The following is a 16,150-nucleotide window of genomic DNA, read 5'->3' as shown; positions in this document are numbered from 1 at the left end:
TCGCCGCCCTCCAAAGAAGGCTCTTAGTTTGGTCGCTTGTTGAGTTTTGCTCCCCGGGAAATTACTTCAGGGTTCAACTGCCTGCAGATTTTCCCCGTAATGCACCCTTTGCTCTGCTCATGGCCTGGAGTTCAAACTTGCTCGGCAGCAAGGAGAATGGCTGCAGCTGCGTTCTCCGCTGCTGACGATTGTATTTACGGAGCCCACAATAAATAATGAGACAAAAGACTTTCCAAAAGTTCTGCAAGCTGCGTTTTGCCGAGAAGCCTCCAGGCACTGTTTGTGGAGACAGGTTATTAAATTGATTTTCCCCCTCCCTCCCTTTTTACATGCTCAATGAACATTAAAATTAAAGTTCTGCTGACTCTCCCGGTGGGCTGAGGAGGCGGTTTGCAGGCTTGTGTGTGTGCTTGGGATGCAGTGAGACAAGTTCCTCCGTGTCAAGCAGAAGATGCACGAAGGGTTTCTTGCAGCCTTAATTCCACTTGCGCCTTTCCTTGAGCCAGAAGCGGAGCTCTGCTTTCTCAGCAGCAGCTGGGCGTCCTGACGTTCGACTCTCTCTTGAGCTTTGCCCAGATTGGTTGGTGTTAGGCGAGTGTCTCCCCCGGGATGGTGCCACAACTCACTCTGAAAAGGCCCTGTCTCCTGTTGCCACCCAGCTGACCTTTGAAGGAGGCGGCTTGTGGATCAGGGCCTCCAAAACAGATCTCGTTTCGGGGGCAGTTTCATATGGGAGCAGACAGCACAGTAGCGTTTGTAGCATTTGCTTTGCTGGGACAGCATGAAACTTCTTTTACCTGAAGCAGGACATTGCCTTGACAGAAGGGAAGGCACCCACAAGATTGCAGGTTTCGATCAAGAGATATGGGTAGAAGACCAAGCAGTAGACATGCCCTGGGACGTGTCTGCTCAACTCCCTCAAGATATTGGAAACGAAGTCATGCAGGTAGGCTGAAGCAGAGAGCAAAATAAACCCCAGACTCTGCCCCGCTGGTTAGCAGCACGGAGGAAAGAGAGCTGGTCTTGTGGTAATAGGCATGAAGTGTCCCCTTTGCTAATCAGTGCCCACCCTGGTTTGCATTTGAATAGGAAACTACATGGGAACACTATAAGATATTCCACTTAGGGAATGAAGGGGCCACTGTGGGAAGAGCATCTGCATGCATACCTGCAGAAGGTTCCAAGTTCCCTCTCTGGCAGCATCTCCAAGACAGAGATGAGAGAGACTCCTTGCTTGCACCCTTGGAGAAGCCGCTGCCAGTCTGTGTAGACAGCACTGAGCTAGATGGACCAAGGGTCTGACTTGGTATATGGCAGCTTCCTATGTTCCTATGAGGGGGTGCCTCTCCCACCACAATTTGGCTCTTGTTGTGTCATTGCTTAAGAGGTTCTCCAGTTGGGTTGAACTCCTTCCAGGCATTTGGTGGGCAGCCGAAATCACGGTCCCCTCCCAGAATCCTCCTGTCATCTTCGTACATCTACATATCTCTGTGATGTCCCCTCAGGCCAGCCTCCTCTTCGGCATCGGAAACCATCAGTTAGCAGTCAGGGCGAATGAGGCACATGAGGAAACATTTTTCGCTGAGAGCCAACTCGGTTGCTGATAGCATTAAAGCGCCTATTGACTGGCGATGCAAGTAAAAGTCAGTAGCAATTTAATTAGGATGACTGACTCCTGACTGCTTGGCATCTGCAACCAAGGAATGGGGGCAGCACGGAGAGACTTTTTTGCACCCAAATTCAACTGTCTGAGAGGTGCGCCTCAGAGACTTCACAAGGAATCCTGCGGCGAACCTTGTAGAGCACTTATTGCATCACTGAGATCCCTAAAAATATGGCTGCCTTATGCAAATACGTTGAGTTGTTTCTGTCCATGCACTCCAGTCTTTGGCTCTTTCCAGTTGCTGACCCTATGGACCAAAGAGCAACTTTACCTCAGGAAGGAGACAACATTACCACAGAAATTATCTGCTTTGCCTCTGAAACGGGACAAGTTTACTTCAGTGATGGTCAGCTTTACCTCAGCGAAGGGACAACTTTGCTTCTGAAAGGAGGCAACAACTTTACCTCAGTAATGGTCACCTTTACCTCAGAAAATGCCTGCTCAAAGGCTGGGGAACAGCCACTGTGGTGTAGTAGTATCTACAGTTTCTTGCCTTTTGATGTGCCCCTGGAAGTTAAAGAGAGGCCCGCCGCTTCCGCTCGAGGAGCCTGGTTGTCAGATATGGGGCGCGCTGAAATATTAATGGAACTAACATTTCAATTACCTTTTATCTATACGGGCACAGGCAACAGCTCGCTCTCAGCCCCCTCTTCTCCCCCTCATGGCTCCTCTTCTCCCCCTTCAGCCCTCTCCCCACCCCCCACCCCCCGTCTCTTCAGCGACGCTGTCAGGGAGACGTTCATGCCGCGCTGGTTCTTTTTATTGGTTTTCATCACTTTTGACATTGCCAACAATGAACCTTGAAGTAAATTTTCAGGAGCGACTGTGTCAGTGGGGAAGTGACGTGCCGTCATTTTTCTAAATTAGGCAATGATTTCCAGCCCGGGTGGAAAGAACAACGGGGAAGACGGATGGCGGCGCGTGGGGTGGGGGAGAGAAGGAGAGATGGGGCAGCAAGGCCTCTTCCCAGGCTGTGTGTGTGTGTGTGTGTGTGTGTGTGTGTGTGTGTGTGTGTTGGGGCCATTTTCTAAAAGAGTGAGGAGGCTGAGGCCTACTTAGACATGGCTGCCCTCACTCCCGTAGGCCAGCATGCCCTCCCAACGGTTCGCAGATGAAAAAGGGGGCATGCTTGAAACACCCCTATTTTCATAACGGGGGTCACTTTCTGAGGCCCTCTCCCATAATTCCACAGTCACAACCATGGTGGATGTTGGGGGCCGTGGGGCTGGAAGTTACCGAGAACTTCATGGCCAAAGGGTGGGCTGAACCTGGTGAGCTAATTGGAATTGTTTGGGCTCAGGCTTCGAGTTCCCCAGGTGCGAAGAAACAGAGCACCTGTGCAACATAGCGTAGTGGTTAGAGTGTTGGACTAGGGCTGGGAAGACCCGAGTTCGAATCCCCATTCAACCATGAAACTCATTGGGTGACTCTGGGCTGCTCACTTATCTCTCCACCTAACCTACCTCACAGGGCTGTTGTGAGGATAAAAATAACCACATGGACCGCGCTGAGCTCCTCAGAGGAAGAGTGGGATGTAAGTGTAAAAATAAATAAGTGTAAATAAAACATCAACTCCCATGATTGGTAGGCAGTATGAAGCCTCCAGATTGGCCAGGCCTGGTATAAGTAGTTGGAGCCTGACCCTGATTGGCCAGGCCTGGTATAAGTAGTTGGAGCCTGACCCTGATTGGCTAGGCCTGGTATAAGTAGTTGGAGCCTGACCCTGATTGGCTAGGCCTGGTATAAGTAGTTGGAGCCTGACCCGGATTGGCCAGGCCTGGTATAAATAGTTGGAGCCTGACCCTGATTGGCCAGGTCTGGTATAAATAGTTGGAGCCTGACCCTGATTGGCCAGGCCTGGAATAAATACTCGGAGGCCTTTCTGCCCTTGCTGGGTCAACAGAGCAGAGGCTTCTGCCTGCTCCTCTTTAGGCACCAAATCAAAACCCCTTAATTAGGCGGGGGGAGCCAGACCCCTCTCAGGCACGCATTCTCCTCAGAGCCTTGGCTTTGACCATGGAAAGGAAAGAGCTGTCGCGGGAGAGCCCGTGTTGACCCGGCGTCTCTCCATTGCATGCACGGGATTCTGCACCTGGCTCCCACACTGGAATGTCTCGTATCACAGCCTCGCTAGCAAATTAAGCCGCTTCTGGAGTCCTGTCGGCGTCTTCCTCATTCTTGCCTTGGCAAACAGCTTCATTTTGCCACCCTTCTCCCAAGTGCCATTTTGTTCTGCTTCCCCCTGTAATTCCCTTTCAAAGTCAGAGAGAAGAAGCCTTGCCCACTCAAGCTCAGCGCCTCCTCCTCGCTTTCTGTCTCTCTTCCTCGCACTCGCCCCCCCGTGCGCTGCCATCGCTCTGAAGTGCCTCCTCCCCCCGTACCTACCGTGAACATCAAAGCAAAGTGTCTGATCTCCTCATCCCCTGGAATAAACAACTGACAGGAAACATAACTAGGTCTTCGCTCAGGTATTGTACGAGGAAAAAGGATTTTGTTAGCTTCACGTGATCCCCCTTCAGTTCCTGAAGCTTTTGCACAGGCGGCAGGCACTTCTGACGGAGAGGATGCTGGAAGGCTGAAGCAGGTCTCCAGAATGGCGGTTGAGGGGCAAATCTGGGAATTGTGAAGGTGGAGCATGCTGGGCTGCACCATGGAACTCCATTGGAGGGATACACTGCCTTTGAACATGGAGGCTCCACATAGTCCTTGTGACTAGCGGTCGTTGACACCCCTCTCTTGCTCCCTAATTTTGTCTAGCCCCTGTAAGCATTGCATGTTTAGGGCTGCCCCATAGGCCTGTGCTGGATGGCGCCACAAGAATATCCAGTCTGCTCACTCCTGCAAGGCGGAACCCGTCATCGTAAGATGGCCCACAGCCAATTCATGATTACTACCACAAGACCCGCTCTCCTCCCCTTCTTCCTCTGATCCTTCTGCCTACCCTCCCTTCTGGCAAGATAGAGAAAGCACGATTGTGGCCTGGGAGGGCAGCAGGGGTGTCGATGAGCCTCCCCTGGCCACAATATATTTTTTCATGACTGTGGGGCCATTAATGCAGCAGATGTGATCTTTGGGTTGTGAGCCAAAATCCATATTCTAGAGAGGCAGAAAAGGAAGAAGAGGCTACCTCATTCATCCTCCAAAGAACACGGCATCCCACCAAATGCACATCCCTGCAGAAACGCAAGTCACGAAAGAAATCCTTTAAGCTGCAAGCCGCTTTCTGTCACGGTTTCTCTGTGACCCAGCCCAGGCTGCATTTCCTTGCCAGATGAGCGGCTGAGCTTAAAAACTGCTCTGTCATAAAAACGGTGGCATCCGGGGTTGTTTTTCTCTTCTCAGCCCCTCTGTCTCTCCCCCCCCCCCCCTTTAATTCCAAGTCGTAGCCATCCCAGTGGGCATGTTTGTCATAATCTATAGAAGCCAGGGCATCAGCAATATTGAAAGAGCAGACGCAAAATCAATACGGGGAATTTGAATGGCTAAGCTCCGGGGCCCAATGTTCTCGGACCTTTGATTGAATCTGAGACCTTCGCTCTTTTTGTACTTCTAGGCTTTTTTTTAACAGCAACAAAATTGCACCCGCTATATCATCTTGCTCTCCACATTGGGGAAAAGAAACCATATACGGTTGTGCTTGTGCTACAGAAGTTGAGCTAGAAACTGCTGCACATCCTGATGACACAGTGAACTTGGAGCCAGGGCTTGCAAGAGACGAGGGAGTGGTCCAGCAAGGAGGGAAAGCCAGCCCTGGAGCCAGGGCCCAGGACACAGGTGGGACACTGTCCACAAGGCAGCTTAGACGCAGGGCAAAGAGCTGGCCAGAATGGATGTTGCACCAGCAGCAGCAGCTGAGGGCTCTTAGAGCAAACTTTGAAATCAGAGCAGAGGCCCTGATTTCACCATAGTTTTTCCTCTTGGGGACCAGGAGATGGTTGTGGGGAACTGTGTGGCAAAGGGGGAACCCAAGCATGTGGCAATGGGTTATTGTCATTGTAGGTCTCCCACAGTTGAGGGAAGACAGTTCTGGAGATGAAGCAGGATGGGAAGAACCTCGGAGGCAGTCTCCAGATGTTCCTGTGCCATTGGGACCGCCCCCCTCCCGCCCCCAGGAGAAGAGCTGGTCTTGTGGTAGCAAGCATGACTTGTCCCCTTTGCCAAGCAGGGTCTGCCCTAGTTGCAGAAGAAAGAGAGACCTCCTACCAGCACCTCCTGCCAATGTATCATCTTGATCAAAACTTTGCAGCAGAAGCTGCGCTGTAGGATGTGCTGGTGCTGAAATTGCGACATGTCCAGATGGTGCCTCTGGCGTAGAACCTGCCTTTTTGGACAAGGTGGCTTATCCACAGGCCTCATCTTTCGGCCTCAGGTCTGGTGTCCCGGTTGAGAGGGCCCTTGTGTGACTCTGACTGTTAGCCAGGGAGTGTGCGTGTGCCACTGAGTGAGAAAGCTCTGTTGGTGATCCCGCAGTGCCTGTTTCTGCAAGAGATTGTTGGATTTGGGCCCTGGGGTCTAGTGGTGCTTTGCAGAGTCACTCCCTTGAAAGGGAGCCGCCGTGCTAAGTTAGCTGAAGAGGAGGAGAAGCCACAAGAGGTTGGGATCACAGCAGTGGAAGGTCAGCTCCTCCCCCATGTCGGATAAGTGCCCCCCACACCGGCAGTTCACAAACACACACACACACACACGTAAGGCCAAACTGTGGGTCTTTAGTCACATCTCGTCAGCCCTAAGATGATGCTCAGCACAATCTCCCTCTGTCTCTGCGACCGGTGACGGCAAGGTCCTTCTGCTTCAGTAGGATCCTATGGGCTGTCTGGTGAGCGGTGCGCTCCTTTGCCTTCCAGCCCGTGGACAATTTGCATACAATGAATATCGACACAGAAAGCAGAAGGAGCAAGCACACCTCTCTCATCCTTTATTTATGAGGAAACACCAGATCAAGTTTGCATAATCAACAGAGATTTAATTTGTAGGTTTTCAGCTCAGGCCTTTGGCTTTAAACTCTGTGCGTGTATATGTGTGGGAAAGAGAGGAGGAACGAACCAATTTTAAAATATCTTCATTAAGTGCCTGTCGGATTTCAAATCCGATTTTCTGTTTCCGATATATTAAAATGTGTCACATACAAGAAGGATCAAACATGTAAATTCCTCATCTGGGAGGAATTTTCTGGCTAGGAGCAGTTAATTTGTGCAGCAGGCAGAACTGGGTTTTCATTTCCTGTTATTCTGCAATCTTTGTTTGTTTCCTTCACTGCCACACAACTGATTGTGAAATAGACTAACCTGTTATATTTCGTGTTAAAATGCAGTGCAAATCTAAAAGTCACATGCTGAATATATATAAGATATAACCCAGTGAAATGGAGGGGGGGGCACAAGTGCATATTATGTCTGTTTTAAAAGCAGCATTGATGGAAGCATTGGCAACCCGGAGGGAAAAGAGAAAACACAAATTATCTGGTGGGTTGTTTTGATTAAGCCTGGTTTGAAATCCGGAGGAGAATTTCATCAGTGAATTGTCTCAGTGGCACTCTGTTAAAGGGGTTTGGACTGCCAGTGCAGGCACTTTCCAGCTGGAAAGGTAAAGTGTGCCGTCAAGTCGATTTCGACTCCTGGCGCCCGCAGAGCCTTGTGGTTGTCTTTGGTAGAATACGAGAGGGGTTGACCATGGCCTCCTCCTGCGCAGTATGAGATGAGGCCTTTAGGCATCTTCCTATATCGCTGTTGCCTGATATAGTCCCAGCGGGGATTCGAACCGGCAACCTTCTGCTTGTTAGTCAAGCATTTTCCCGCTGCGCCACTTAAGGTGACTCTTTCCAGCTGTATTTCCCCCGTAGAGCTTTGCAGTTCAACTTGTGAACTGCTGAGTCAGACTCTTGGTCCATCCAGCTCAGTTTTGCTGGTGGATATTGAGAGCGAATGGAGCCTCCAGCTTCAGAGGCAGTATACCTCGGAAGAGTGGTGACAGTGGGAGGGGGCTCTTGTCTCTGTTCCCAGGGGGCATCTTATTGCCACTTTGTTTTTCTGGCAGGGTGCCTGTGCCTTTAACAGCAGCTACCCTGAAAGCCAGAAATCCAGCAGGTGTGGTTTTCCCCATCACTGCCCCTCAATATGCTGAAATAAGCTGCACCTTGTTGAGTTTCTGTTAGCTGTGCAGCTGCTGATGCTGCGGTGGGGAGAATCTGCAAGGAGCAGGAAAAGGCCCCTTTTGTGGCAGCAAAAAAAGAGGGGAAAGCCTGGCATGGGAGTTGCCTCTGCCCTGGACTGCAGCAACAGCATCTCAGGAAGAAGAGAAAAGAGCAGCCTGCGTGAAGGTTGGAGGGGGGGGCACTCATTCCCTCCCACTCCTCTTCTGCAGATATGTATTACGTTCCATTGATTTGACTCATTGGAAACACAGCAAACAAACAAATGCAGGCAGATTGACGAACAGACGGTGGCAACAGCAGAAAGGACGGCCCATAAATCAGCTCTGGCTCTCCTGGGGCGGCCTGGAGAAGGCCTGGCACTTGTGGGGAGAAACCTCCTCTCCATTCCTGCGGAGGGGCTGGCTGGCAGGCTCCAGGGACCGTGGAGCTGCCGCTGAGAGGGTCAGCGATGGGGTGGGCCTGGATTGCAGGGGCTGGCAGCTTTTCTTCAAAAGCACCTCCTCTTCTGCACCCTTGTGCCCGAGTGTCCAACATTTCCTCTTTCACTCAAAGCAAAACCCTCCAGATTTGAGCTCAACATAAGCAGATGCATGGTTGGTCCGGGGAGGACCCTGTGCTGTGGCACTGACAAAGCCCAGTCTGTGCAGCGCTGATCTGGTGTAGCCGTGGACAGAGGGCCACTTGCAAAAGAGCGAGACCCCGGTTCTATCCAGCCTGCACAAGACGGTTATTGTGATGATACAATCTGTGTGTGGGGGGGGGGATGACCAACTCTCCTCCTTTCTCTCATGAGCTCCGCAGGATAAAAATGTGGCAAAGGCATTAACAATCTGAGCCAATATGAGGTTTCTATATGTATGATGACATCATTTTGTTTTTCTGATCAGGAGCTTGCAATGGGATTCCGTGTCCTTGTGCAGCGCTCTCTCTCTCAGGTCCCTTCCCAGGTCTTCAGAAAGCTAAGTCTCAGAACGGGAAACAGATGCATTGTCTCTAGTGTCAATGCGCGTGCATAAACATGCAGGTGTCGTGCCGTGTGCAGCCTGTAGATTTGTTCACACAATCCCCATCTGGGTTGGAGGGCTGGGCGTGCTCTCAGTCGGTGGTCGCGAGAACTCCGAAGGTTAGGGTAGGAGGTGGGGAGAGTGATTGTGTGGGAGGCAGGCACTGGGTAGGAAGCGTGAGCCCAACTCAGATGATCTCCCCAGCATTTTGCCAAGCCTGGACGAAAAGCCACCCTACCCAGTTCCTGCCTCCCACACGATTACTCTCCCTGCCTCTTCCCTTGGTGTCCTCATGACCAGACATCCCTGTTGGGGATCATGTGAATCAGCCTCGTATTCCATGCCCTGCAGCTGCCAAAGAATAGTTTGTAGAGCTGATCACCTATTTTAGGACTGGGGGCCCTGAGCAGTGGCCTCTGCCGGTTGGTCCCCGTTCCTTCCAGCCCCGTCTCTCCTGCCCCTCCAGTAGATCATCTCCGGCTTGCTTCTTGAGTGGCCTTTGATTCATGTCTCAGGGATGAATTACCTGCATGGTAGGCAGGTAGTTCAGGGCCCCCCTGCGGCCAATAAATACACCTGGCCGTGGTGTTGCCATCCGAGATAACAGATAGGGTAGCTTTCTACAGCAGCACAATTCATTTTTATATAGGAGCCTGGTCGTCAGAATGGCAAAAATATTTCACGGAGAACTCCATCACTCACTCCGGGGGAAAAAGGAGAAAGAGCAAGTTTTCAAAGGGAAGATGTTTTATGGGCGCTTCTGGTGAGCGAGATCCACAGAGATGACAGTCCCTTTATCTCATAGGAAACCATTCAGGCCGTTATCAATTTACTCTTGCCTTGTAAATAACGTTGCTAGGAACAGACAGGCAGGTGCGGCTCCATCAAAGTTCTTTGGGACTAACTTCCAGTGGGAAAAACTTTGGAGCTTGGAGGGGAACAGACAAAAACCAGAGGGAAACATTTTGACATCACAACCTTTGTTCTAGAGCAGGGGTTCTGTTCTAGAGTAGGGTTCCAAGCGTGGCTCCCCAGATGCTGTGGGGCTTTGGCCGTTGTGGCGGGGAATGATGGGAGTTGTTGTCCAACAACCTCTGAGGAGCCATGCTTGGGAACCCCTGTTCTAGAAGGATGTCATTTGGCATTTTAATAATTATAATTACAATTAAAGGTAAAGTGTGCCGTCAAGTCAGTGTTGTCTTTGGTAGAATACAGGAGGGGTTGGCCATGGCCTCCTCCCATGCAGTATGAGATGATGCCTTTCAGCATTTTCCCGTATTGCTGCTGCCCGATATAGGAGTTTCCCATAGTCTAGGAAGCATACCAGTGGGGATTTGAACCAGCAACCTCTGGCTTGCTAGTCAAGTCATTTCCCCGCTGTGCCATTACGATGGGTATTAATGTCTAGCATATTTTGGCATACAGAAGGCCATGACATAGCACTAGAAAAGAAAACACATGAACTGGCATTACCTTCCCTGGGCTTGAGGTGAGAAGTTAGCAACCCTGATTATCGCTATGGGCAGATCTCAAATATCCCCAGCCTGGGATGCGGACACTTTCTGTTGCTTTTCCTCCTACCTCGTCAAAAGAGCTGGGTGCAGCAGCTGGAGAGGAGGGAGCTCTTGGCCCCAGCTGCTGCTGAACACCCCATCACAGACCGTGGCACCTCTGACCTTGTTTCTAACTTACAGACAATCCAGAAATGGCAGTGCGCGCACAGCTGCTGAACCTAGGTAGGCGCCGGCTTCCCTATCCAGTATTGTCAGGACCAGCCTACTGATTCCACAAGGCTGCTGATCAAGCCTCATAGCCAAGAAGATATTTGAACCCCCAAATTATCCACTGTTCCACATTAACTCTGTCCTGTACCCCAAAACTTCAGTTGGCTCACCACTGGCATGGAAATTCAACGCCGTGTGGCTCAGGATGCCAGCGGCGCCATTCCGTTTCACCTTCTCTCCAAAGGTCCTCTCCCGCCATCCATGATCCTCCCATTTCTGGAAGGTTTCCAAGGACGTGGCACGATGCACTTTGGACACGTGTTGAAGAAGTTGTCCCAGGCAGCCAGTGGGCCTTGTAAGGAAGCCAACCCTTGTCTCTCCCTCATCACAAGAGTCTCTGTGAACTGGCTGCGTTTCAATCCACTGGGGGCGACGGGTCCTCCATCCTCAAAAAGCACCCCAATCAGAAGTTACAGTCTTTTCTGAATCATTGTGACATTTTTACTGACATGGACTTTTTTTTTAAATGGATAATCAATGTCTGATATCTTTTTACAGCCAGTTAATGCACTGATGGCTCAAGCCACAAGCTGTGGAACCAACTGCCATTAAACCCTGATGTCTCTTGCAGCTTCTGTTTTGATCCCTGAACGTTGCTTCTGGGGGGGGGGGCACTGGGGTATCAAGTATCTCTTCCTCCATATGCTCTCGGATGGATGCATCTCCTCCCTTCCTTTCACTCTCCCTAATCTCCATTATCTGTGGCATAATATAATTTTTTTGGCCCCTCCCCACTGCTTCCTTAATGGTTGCCTAATCCTCCTTAATTTACAGCAAGTGTTGCTGGAATATCACCCCTGTCAGCCGCGTTTCTATTGTTGGTGCAGCAGGAAGGGTGACAAAGTGTGGATTTTGGGTGAAAGTGTGTGTTGAAAGTTTGCAAAAGGAATTCCAGGCTGGGAATGGAGTTGGTTCCATTCAACTCCTGAGGCCATCAGGTGGCTTCAAGGGCCTTCAAAATGGCAATGGAAGCGAACAGGCCGTTGGCTAGGACTGACACCCAGTCCAGAGAGCCAAGTTGCTGTCTGCGTTTGTATTGAGTGCCGTTCTTAATCAATAAACACACGTTGGTTTGGGTTTATTAATGGGACTCTCCAGGCATTGGTGCCCGCTGTGAATGGAGATCTAGGGTTTAGCCCAGTGGTAGGAAGGTTCTCCCACCCAGCTAATGGTCATGAGACCAGTCTAGTAAGATGGCTCTGGATTGGACAGGTGTGGTATAAACACTTAAGAGCCGTGCCTCCTGCCCTTACTTGGCCCACCCCAGCATGTCACCCTCTCCCTGCTCCTAATGGCAGGCTGTTGTGTGCAAGCTCCAAATGGGGTCTTGGCATGGCCACCCATGGCTCCCCGTTCATGGCCATCACCCTTGCGAGTGCCTGCAACAGAAAACCACTGGGAACTGGACACTCCTTGGGATAGGTTTGCACAGGCTGTGCACTGGATCATGCCCATGGTCTCCTCTTTCTTAAAAGGGATCCCTCAGGGGCCATGAAGCTGGAGTGGTGGCCACCCGGCCACCCCCAAATGGAAGGGACGCCCTTCCTCTGCCTGGTGTGCTGGTGTGAAATTACGGATGGGCCATTTCCCTGTACTGAGTCTCTCGTGCCATTAAAGAGAGAAATGGCTGGGTCATTGCAAAGAAGGAGGGCTCTCTGGGTCTGTAGTGGAGGAGCCGTCCTCCTTCCTCTCCCTCTCACGCAGCTTCCCGGCATTGATATTCAAGGCCTTGTTTTGTATTCGGCTGATGAGCGCTGGTCAAATAGAATTATGTACTATTTGCTTATGTTTGAAGATCGCTTATCATAAAATGGGCTCCCAGGCACCTTGCAGGGAGGCTGGTGTGCTGCATCTTTAATCCCCTTTCCAGCCGGGGAAGGACTCTTGGTGGTTGCCCCCTCTGCTACCTTCCAAGCTGCTGCTGGACCTTGCTACCTGTCTCTGCCTTCAGGAGTCTCACCTCTGCCTGCTGTGTGGCCCTTAGGACCTCCCTTCTCTAGGATCATGCTAAGGGTTTCCATTCTTGCTTGAAACCAACAAAATGCAAGCTCTCAGAGAGAGGAGAGATCATCCCCGACTGGGGCCCCCAAGAGCCGATCTCCGGGGCCTTACCGCCCGCACCACCAGTGCCTGTTCTCATGGCAAGCCTAGGAGATTGTGTCTTAAGGGTGCCATCTAGGCTGCAGTCCCAACCCGTCTGAGCATACAGTCAGCTGACCTCCAAGGGCCAATCCCTGCCCACCAGACCCTTTAAATTCTCAGCCTCAGCTCTTGCTCCTCGTCTCTGGTATGAGGATGCCTTCTAAGCAGCTCCTCCCGTTCACTGATTTCCAGCTGGGCTCAAACCCCAGCACCTCTTATATGTGCAGGGAAGCACTCAGAATTATAGGTTTATTCAATGTGGGGCTTCCCCCAACCTTTAGGAACATTATATTTCTCGATGAGCACCTCTCTCTTTTTCTAAAGGAGCAACTTTTCAGGGCTTAAGAAAAGGGTGGTTCATCCTGTTTCTTCTTTGAAAATAAAAGTTGAAATCATCACCATGTATTCTGCCTCCACTTGCCTTTCCCAGAAAGTCTCACTCAATATTTCAGGGGGAACCATGGGACGTCTGATGTTAGTGAACACATTAAACAGCGATATAAATTTGTAATGAGAGCCTCAAAATGAATGGTACTTATCATTTATGGATGGAATAATTAAAGATACTGTACTTGGAGGCTTTACAGATTTTTTTTTTTTTTTTTTTAAACAGAGGTCTGTAGACTGCGATTGATGGGAAGAAACCAGTCCCTTGCATCTGGTGTGTCTGCCCAAGAGCTCCTGGTGCTGACCCCGGCAGGGCACAAGCCACTGGGGATTTTTTCTGCCTTAGCCTCAAAATGGATGGGAGCTGCCTAGGCAAGGACACCACCGCCACCCTCTTAAAAGCAGTGGTGAGTATGGTTGCAGGGAACCTGGACTTTTAACCCTTTGTTAGAGAATTCAAAACTTCACTCCCAGAATTTCGCTTTCTGTGCCATCATGGCAGCTTGTAAGAGGAGAGAGCTGTAAATGCACTGCTCTTCAGCGCCGCCACTGTGGGTGGCCAGAGGGCAGTATTGCAGCTGCCAGCTTAGCAGGAGTCAGGTGAGGTGACACCAGGCAGCCAATCAGGTTCTACCAGGTGGAAGTTCCTTTCTGTATATCTTTTACCGAGCAACTCAGGACAGGCTGAGCTGCTCACCAGCCCCGACAAATGGCTGAGTACGGGTGCAGTTTAGTCCAGTCGCAAACTGTGTGTTTCAGGGAGTGTTTTTACGTTGTGTGTTCCGAACGCTGTCAAGGAAGGGTGCTCAGTTAATGAAGCGAGAGAAGTCAGGACTCAGGGGTGGAAGGGAGCCCTACGATGTGTCTTGCGAGGAGGCCCTGCTCTTTGATGCAGAGTGCAGGGACAGGCTGCAGTTCCTCCGTGGTTAGGGGGAAAGGCACTCTGCACAGGCTCAAAGCCAGCCTTGTAACATGCCACTGTGCATGGTGGTTCTGTTTAGCATTCCTATCGAGCGGCTATGGGGAAGGAGATCAAGCTGAAGGGTGAGGCCATCCCCATAGTCTCTAGTTCCCAGTCGGCATGTGTGTGAACACAAACTTGCAGCTCCTGACCAGCGTTCCTTATAGCAGGGATCCCCGGGTGTTGCTGATTACAGCCAGCCAAAGGCCCTTGCAGCCAGGGATGATGGGCGTTGTAGTCCCTGTTACTCTGCTCCTGGCCCCAGCTGAAAATTCAGTGGGCTGCAGAGCAGACAGGGCCTGTGGGGCAAGGACGGGGATGGGGGTGGTGGGGTGGGGGTGGAGAGGGGCCTGTTTTCACCCCCAAACCCTCAAGCGAGGATGAGGAGCATCGTCCTCCTCTTTCCGCCTGCCGATCCTCGGCAGCACCGTTGGCATGGCAACGCCGCAGGTGAGTCTCGTTAAGTGTAATCCTTGAATTACGAACTACCTCTTCAATTGGCTGTAATTACTTCAGGGACACCGTTAACCTCTCATTACGAGCGCGCACGGCCAATTTCTCTGGCTGGGGTCTTTCTTCTCCCTTCCTTCCTCACGCACAACTCCCCCCCCCCCGCTCCAAACATCCACCAGGCCCCTAATTTGCCCTTTTGCTCCTCCGAAGGCTGGGCTTTTGTCTTATGAGCAGGCAGCAGCGTTTCATCCCCATCATTAAACCCAGGATGGTTGCCATGGCAATTAATCATTCAATCCCTCATCAGCAACTTTTGCCAAATGTCACCCTGCTCTCGCTCAAACAAGGAGAGCCAGTTGAACGGAGTTGCCCAGGGCCCTGCCTGGTGCCTCGGTCATGATTTGGAAACGGCAGGGCCCATCCTCACGACCCAAAGCTGGCTAGGCAGAGGAGCAGGAGCAGCGTCAGCCTCCGGCCAGGCAGCCAGACCCGCACATGCGCATGCGCTCGCCTGCCTGAGAACCTTTCACATCGCGGCAAAAACCAAGCTAGGCGGCCCGGGGGAGTGACCATGTGCAAGCCGCGATCTGGGGGGGGGGCGGCACTGGCCACCCACATGGTGCATCTGGCATTGTAACCAGAGTGGAGGAGAAGCACACCCCGCCCAGTCCTACCCGGATCGTGGCCAGCACATGCTCCCTCCTCCCTTCTCCTCTTCCTCCTCCCTTGACTTTTGCCGGCTCTCAGCAGCGCACTCGGAGGGCCTGCTTGGATGCTCCTCTGACTCTGGTTTTGGTTGTGAGAACCAGCTTAGCGAGATCTTCTCTCCAAGGGTTCGTGGGACACTCTGCTTGAGGTCGGCTCTTTGCTCAGTATGGCACTGACTGGCAGCAGCTGTCCAAGGTATCAGGCAGGAGCCCTTCCCAGGCCTGCCTGGGGATGTTGCCAGGGACGGAGCCCGGGACCTTCTGCTTGCTAGCGTGCACATGCTCTATCGCTGGGCTACAGCCCCATCCCCAAAGAGCGGCATCTCTTAACAGCGTTCACATTTATTTTATTTATTTGTTTGTTTGATTTATTTAACATATTTGTATACCGCCCAAAACGCAAGTCTCTGTGCAGTTCACAACAATACAATAAAAACAACACATGAAAAGGTTAAAACATAACAGCAATTTAAAATTTAAAACCATGTTAAACTATTAAAAACCATCAAACTATTAAAACAGTATCTAATTAAAAACCTGAATGAACAAACGTGTCTTGATTGCTTTTTTAAAAGCTGTAAGAGATGGGGAGGCTCTTATTTCAGCAGGGAGCGTGTTCCAGAGCCTCAGGGCAGCAATGGAGAAGGCCCGTCCCCGGGTCCACATGTAGTCCTCCACCCAAATGCAAACCAGGGCAGACCTTGCTTAGCAAAGAGGACAATCCGTGTTCACTTCCCCAAGACCTTCTCTCCTCCCTTCTCTTTCAACAGTCTTTCTAAGTGGCTCTTGAAAGCAGTCCTGTAGATATTGATGGCTTGGTGTGAAAAATATTAGAAAGAAAGGAACCTTAGAGAGAAAAAATCTCCAAGAACCGCTTCAGCCAGAGTTGGCCACTCTG

General features: G+C 51.2%; 1 protein-coding gene across 6 annotated transcripts in view; it reads left to right on the top strand.

Moving 5' to 3' along the window:
- LOC128337906 (mevalonate kinase-like) overlaps window positions 1-16,150 on the top strand; it is a 185,308-nt gene that overhangs the window by 73,734 nt on the left and 95,424 nt on the right. Inside the window, exon 11 of one of the 6 annotated variants that reach the window (XR_008312465.1) lies at window positions 13,358-13,538. The exons of 1 other annotated variant lie outside the window; for it this stretch is intronic. Coding sequence is in view for 2 of the 5 variants with exons in the window: in XM_053279575.1 (XP_053135550.1) it covers window positions 13,358-13,503 (146 nt within the window). In the remaining 3 variants the exon portion in view is untranslated. Of the gene's footprint in view, window positions 1-13,357; window positions 13,539-16,150 lie in introns of those variants that run through there. 4 more of the 6 variants (XM_053279575.1, XM_053279568.1, XM_053279572.1 and 1 more) reach the window with 4 other exon arrangements.

This window comes from Hemicordylus capensis, chromosome 15 (assembly GCF_027244095.1).
Source record: "Hemicordylus capensis ecotype Gifberg chromosome 15, rHemCap1.1.pri, whole genome shotgun sequence".
NCBI classification, from domain to species: Eukaryota; Metazoa; Chordata; class Lepidosauria; order Squamata; family Cordylidae; genus Hemicordylus; species Hemicordylus capensis.
Note: the sequence above shows the minus strand (reverse complement) of the source record. Positions and strands in the feature narration are given on the sequence as shown.